Source organism: Oncorhynchus masou, unplaced genomic scaffold (assembly GCF_036934945.1).
Source record: "Oncorhynchus masou masou isolate Uvic2021 unplaced genomic scaffold, UVic_Omas_1.1 unplaced_scaffold_1852, whole genome shotgun sequence".
Lineage (NCBI taxonomy): Eukaryota > Metazoa > Chordata > Actinopteri > Salmoniformes > Salmonidae > Oncorhynchus > Oncorhynchus masou.
This window is the reverse complement of record NW_027008361.1, coordinates 98982-105822: the sequence shown is the minus strand read 5'-3', so window position 1 is coordinate 105822 and position 6841 is coordinate 98982. Positions and strand designations below refer to the sequence as shown.

Here is a 6841-nt window from a genome sequence, read left to right as displayed (position 1 = left end):
ACTGGGTCCTCCAGCTCGTCAGAGAGCTGTCAGCATGTGAGGGTTATAATATCCCTGTTTAGGTGTAACACTGGGTCCTCCAGCGCGTCAGAGAGCTGTCAGCATGTGAGGGTTATAATATCCCTGTTTAGGTGTAACACTGGGTCCTCCAGCGCGTCAGAGAGCTGTCAGCATGTGAGGGTTATAATATTACTATGAGGTGTAACACTGGGTCCTCCAGCGCGTCAGAGAGCTGTCAGCATGTGAGGGTTATAATATCCCTGTTTAGGTGTAACACTGGGTCCTCCAGCGCGTCAGAGAGCTGTCAGCATGTGAGGGTTATAATATTACTATGAGGTGTAACACTGGGTCCTCCAGCTCGTCAGAGAGCTGTCAGCATGTGAGGGTTATAATATCCCTGTTTAGGTGTAACACTGGGTCCTCCAGCTCGTCAGAGAGCTGTCAGCATGTGAGGGTTCCTGAAGTAGGACCAACAGTGTTAAAAGTTCAAGTTGATTTCATTCAGCTTGTTGTTTGAGCGTTTGTTTGAGCCTGTCTGGGAGTGCCAGATGGGTGAGTGGGGTTTGCACTTTTTGGACTATTCCATTGATTGCATTGCACCAGGCAAACTAAATCAAGCACAGCATCTGAAAGACAACAGGCACAGGGTTGGTGCCATCCCCTACTGCCATTGTGGCCTTGAGCAAGGCATTTAACCCCTAAACTGTTTCAAGGGTAAGGCTGTAAAACTGGCCCTGTGTGGCTCCTAGCCTGTTGCATTAACAGTCAGGAGGCCGAGTACTGTGACAGTAAAAATACCCCACTTCTCAATTCGCAGTGAAGCATTGTGGGATAATTTAAGTACGTTTTCACTTGAAGTTCAATGGCGTTCACATGTACATCTGTTCGTTACAGGAAGAGAGCATTCCTTCTGGTTGTAATGTTGTTTACACAAAGAGAAGTCCTGTTCCTTCCAACTGCCACCCAGAGAACGTAGTAAGATAACTAGCAAGACAAAGATAAAACGCTCGTAGGTGATAGACAGTGCTTTATATTCTCAGATAGACATGATTGGATGGTCCTCATTACACATTGAATACAACTGGTTTCAATTACTGCAACTCCTCAGTGAAACAATACAACGTGAGTTGATCAGCCAATCACATTAAGATGTACTTTACACGGCATGTTCTTCTCATGTTTCTTGATGGAGATTGAGACGAGATTGTAATATGTGACTATTGAAATACAAACAGAAATGTGTCCTTCTTCATAGCCTACCATATGAGAAAGCTTATGGGAACTAAATGTCGTTTTTACAACTAGACCTACATGTTTTCAGACATTTAAATGGAAAAGCAGATTTCCTGAAGTAAAACAGGCAAAAGGAGGATTTCAAGATCACGGTATACAGAGTCTTATGACATTTTAACAAAATGGTGGGCTGGGCCAAGACTGATCAGCTCAACTACCATTAAAAATAATATTGTAAGAAGAGAATAGTTTCAGTCAATGTAAACTCAATGCAAACACACAATATAAAACGTTTATTTACCGAATATAAAACATTTACCGACCTAATTTATAAAAGTTTACCAAGCTAATCTGAATGAAACATTTAGAGGTGTATGCAGTATTCATTTAGCAGAGTAACATGTCAATAAACACACAAAAACTCAACAATATGCTCTTATAGTTACGGCTTCTCCTTTGGTTGGAATAGTCCCTTTTTTAAAAGCTATAGATCACAAGACCATCGAAAGTGTTGTTTGTTAGTGTGTGATGAGATAAAGAATAAATACTGCAGGAATCTTTTGGACTCATGACAGCGGTACTGAAAAGTGCACGGCTCCCTTCAGTCCTTTTCTAAGTGCATGACTATAATCTGCAACATCATAATATAATAAATAAAGAGACAAGTTTCACAATATATTTCCCATATACATCCGTTTTTGTTTGTCCTTGAATTGCTTAATGGATGTCCCAGCATACACAGGGTATGTTTCAATGGAAACAGGTCATTCTCCTAGTGGAGGAAAACCTGCAAACAAAACCAATACCTCTGGTTACATAGAATGCAGAACATTAAAGTAGAGTCCAATATTCTGTCCTTAGTCCCTCAGTATGCACTGCTTTTACTGGTCAAATAAATATAGTGGAAACTGTCTAGCCCGTACCTACACCTATCCAATACTTTACATATGGGGAGTAGTGAACAAGTGCACACTTCAGGAGATTTGTAGTTACATAGCATTTATACTGCATGAATTCATAGGAACACACCTAAACAGGTATTTAGAGCAACAAGGTTCAAATATTTAGCTGATTCTGAGAAGCGTTAGCTAGCCTACCTGTTTCCAATTGGTTGGGTGAGTAATACAGATGTGCTTTAGCCTAGCTAGCCTACCTGTTTCTAGTTGGTTGGAAGGATGAGTAATACAGATGTGCTTTAGCCTAGCTAGCCTACCTGTTTCTAGTTGGTTGGAAGGATGAGTAATACAGATGTATCCTAGCCTAGCTAGCCTACCTGTTTTCAGTTGGTTGGATGAGTAATACAGATGTATCCTAGCCTAGCTAGCCTACCTGTTTCTAGTTGGTTGGAAGGATGAGTAATACAGATGTGCCTTAGCCTAGCTAGCCTACCTGTTTCCAATTGGTTGGATGAGTAATACAGATGTATCCTAGCTAGCCTACCTGTTTTCAGTTGGTTGGATGACTAATACAGATGTATCCTAGCCTAGCTAGCCTACCTGTTTCTAGTTGGTTGGAAGGATGAGTAATACAGATGTACTTTAGCCTAGCTAGCCTACCTGTTTCTAGTTGGTTGGAAGGATGAGTAATACAGATGTATCCTAGCCTAGCTAGCCTACCTGTTTCCAATTGGTTGGATGAGTAATACAGATGTATTCTAGCCTAGCTAGCCTACCTGTTTTCAGTTGGTTGGATGAGTAATACAGATGTATCCTAGCCTAGCTAGCCTACCTGTTTTCAGTTGGTTGGATGAGTAATACATATGTATCCTAGCCTAGCTAGCCTACCTGTTTCTAGTTGGTTGGAAGGATGAGTAATACAGATGTGCCTTAGCCTAGCTTGCCTACCTGTTTCCAATTGGTTGGATGAATAATACAGATGTCCTTTAGCCTAGATCTGGAGGTTGATGAAGGGAGCGAACCCCACCACATCCTGCAGTATCACCAGGGAAATAGACAGACAACAACAATACATTATAGATGATACAAAATTTCCATCTGAAAGGATATGAAGTATGGTCCTTACAGTACAATTGCTTTCATCAATGCCTCAGTGAAACAGTGTGTCCTTCGCCCTCATACCTGCAGCAGCACAAGAGCCCTCTGTAGTGGTGGCTCCACGTCAATCTCAACATTCCTCTTCCGCAGGGGGTCCAGACTGGACTCAGTCACGTTGTGACAGTGGTTCACCTTCAGAGACTGCAGCTTGGGGCAGTACTCTGCAACAGTCCTGCACGCACATACACAGCAGGACCAAAAGGTGTAAGGACAGGTTTACCAGTGAATATCAAAGTAGGAGTGCCAGTCTCCCCTTCATCCAAAGCAAGCTGGAGCAGGATATACTCTGCAACCGTCCTGGACACAGCACCAAGAGGGTTCTTACAGGTGTGCCATTGCAGATCTAAAAAATATGTCATGACATTACCTTGTTGGGTGAGGTTTATGACCCACCTCCCCATAAATACCTTTTCTCTCGCTACTCTACAGAATGGACTCTTGGAAAGCCTTTTTTTAACATAGAGATAGTATGGTAACATCAAAAGGTTGGGGAATGGGACAATATTTCTGTAATCCAACCAGCTGAAAGTGTCCGTTGTTACTTAAAGAATATGATGTCAGATCAGTTGTCGTCTGGGACATTATTACTGATGACAGGACGACATAAATTGTATCTTGGAAAGTCTACACATTCTAGTTATCAGATTCACATGAAATTGTTATGCAATTGAAATGTTTAAATATGAAACTATTTGTATTTAATTTTATCTTTCTAAATGAGAGAATTGTTTTCATAAGTCATTTTATGCTCACTCAGTGGCCACGCCCAACTGGCTGGACATGGATAAAACATGTCCTTCTCTTCCCCAGTATAAAGCCTAGACTAGTATATGAACCTGATTACAACCTGACTAGTATATGAACCTGATTACAACCCGACTAGTATATGAACCTGACTAGTATATCAACTTGACTAGTATATGAACCTAATTAGAACCTGACTAGTATAGGATCCTGACTAGAACCTGAACCAGACTGGCATGTGAACCAAACTAGCATATGAACCTGGCTAGTACATGAACCTGGCTAGTACATGAACCTGGCTAGTACATGAACCTGGCTAGTACATGAACCTGACTAGAACCTGACTAGTATATGAACCTGACTAGAACCTGACTAGTATATGAACCTGACTAGAACCTGACTAGCATATGAACCTGACTAGCATATGAACCTGACTAGCATATGAACCTGACTAGCATATGAACCTGACTAGAACCTGGCTAGTACATGAACCTGGCTAGTACATGAACCTGGCTAGTACATGAACCTGGCTAGTACATGAACCTGACTAGAACCTGACTAGTATATGAACCTGACTAGAACCTGACTAGCATATGAACCTGACTAGCATATGAACCTGACTAGCATATGAACCTGACTAGAACCTGACTAGTATATGAACCTGACTAGAACCTGACTAGCATATGAACCTGACTAGAACCTGACTAGTATATGAACCTGACTAGCATATGAACCTGACTAGCATATAAACCTGACTAGCGTATAAACCTGACTAGATCTTGACGAGTATATTAACATGCCTAGTACACAAACCTGACAAGTATACAGACCTGACTAGTATACAGACCTGACTAGTATACAGACCTGACTAGTATACAGACCTGACTAGTATACAGACCTGACTAGTATACAGACCTGACTAGTATACGAACCTGACTAGTATACGAACCTGACTAAGTATATGAACCTGACTAAGTATATGAACCTGACTAAGTATATGAACCTGACTAAGTATATGAACCTGACTAAGTATATGAACCTGACTAAGTATATGAACCTGACTAGAACCTGAATAAGTATATGAACCTGACTAGTATATTAACCTGACTAGTATATGAACCTGACTAAGTATATGAACCTGACTAGAACCTGAATAAGTATATGAACCTGACTAGTATATTAACCTGACTAGTATACAGACCTGACTAGTATACGAGCCTGACTAAGTATATTAACCTGACTAGAACCTAAATAGTATATGACTAGTATTCAGATAACCTACATTAGCAAAATACAAACACACCCAGACACAGACAGAGAGAGAGGATACCAATGATTTGAACAGTCAGTGTATCACAACAACAGTACCTGATGGAGTCGTTCCTAACCCTCAGGCAGCCTGTCAGGTCCAGCTGTTCCAGCTCCCTGCAGTTCTTGGCCACTTCCTCCACAGACACGTCTGTAATGTTGGCGTTGACCGCCACAGACAGCGACCTCATCTTCAGACACTTCTTGGATAAATAGCAGATGGCCTCGTCTTTGAGCTGGCGGCAGGCGGTCAGGTCGATGGACCTCAGGCCCCCACAGTGGTCAGCCAGGCTGCGTATGGACAGGCTGTCCACCCATTCACAGTGGGCCAGGCCCAGGTACTGCAGGTGTGTGCAGCTCAACGACACGGCTACTAAGGAGTGACGGGTCAGCCGGTCACACCCCCTCATGTCTACTCTCAGCAGGTGCTGGTTCTGGCCAATCACAGGCACCAGCTCCGTGTCTGTCACCCAATCGGAGCAGTTCTGGACGGACAAGTTCTGTAGGACTTTGTTGTCCCTTAGTATGTTGCAGAATGCCTCCTTGGGAAGGCTAGGCCCTATCTGTGAACATTACAGGAGTGTGATCTTCAACTGCGTATTAGGCTAAATAGTGTATGAGCATTTAAGTACAAGAAACTGTAAGGAAATCCTAAAATAAATAGAATGGGTCATGTGTGGCCTACCTGTGTGAGGTCAAAGGTGCGACAGTTGGCCAGGTACACCTGGATGAGGGCATAGAACTGCTTGCTCACTCTCTGTAGCCGCACCAGCTGGCGTAACGGCAGGTAGCAGAAGATGTGTGTTACCAACACATCCTCCCAGGGCAAATCCAAGAGGTGACATCTGCCAACAGACATTTCAACTGATGAACAAGTTAATGGACAAATTTAGCACAGTCACACATCAACGTCTGCCTCGCGTTCGAACTAGCTTTACAAAGATTGATGGCTAGATATGTAGCTAGCTAGCTCAAGCGTAAAGCATGTGATGATTCTGCAGGACATGCATTCTCCAACTGCCGTAGCAAGCTACAGTAGTAAGAATAGGTAACTAACGGTTATCTAGTTCTGCTGACACGTTTTTATTGTAACGTTAAAACAAAAATACATGTGTGCTTACAAAATACATACTTGCAACACTCTGTTTCCGCATCCATTTTGAATCCGCAGAAATATGCAAGATCGCTACATGTACAACGACAGTTTGTTAGCTATCTTGTGAGCCTTGGTTGAAGCTTTCTGGATCGGCGACAGTTTTTTTGGCTGTATTCCCAAACTTCCGGGTTCGTACACTGGGTACGTTCCAGAATGCAGAGTCAACCTCTCTGCGCAAGGAAAAGGGAATCTATATCTCAGTAAATGTGTTTGTTTTGGGAGAAATAAAGCTGAGAAAAATAATACATTGGAGTGGTTATTGATGGTTTTTGACAAGTATGTGCGATGTTTTGGTTAAAAAATATACGACCGAGCGTTAGGATCCAAGTGACAATCGACGCCTGTG

At 42.5% G+C, this 6841-nt stretch overlaps 1 protein-coding gene across 2 annotated transcripts; it reads right to left on the bottom strand.

Annotated features, from left to right (window-relative positions):
• Positions 1-1511: 1511 nt before the first annotated feature.
• Positions 1512-6620, bottom strand: LOC135532449 (F-box/LRR-repeat protein 15-like). Of its 2 annotated transcripts, none has more exons than XM_064959957.1 (6): positions 6472-6620; positions 6025-6203; positions 5400-5902; positions 3312-3459; positions 3078-3162; positions 1512-2020 (listed from the first exon to the last, which is right to left on the bottom strand). In XM_064959957.1, the coding sequence occupies exons 1-5, from the start codon at positions 6491-6493 to the stop codon at positions 3121-3123; spliced, it is 894 nt and encodes a 297-aa protein (XP_064816029.1). In that variant the 5' UTR covers positions 6494-6620; the 3' UTR covers positions 1512-2020; positions 3078-3120. The 2 variants fall into 2 exon arrangements, with proteins under 2 accessions (XP_064816029.1, XP_064816030.1); XM_064959958.1 differs by having other exon boundaries at positions 6025-6184.
• Positions 6621-6841: the final 221 nt, after the last annotated feature.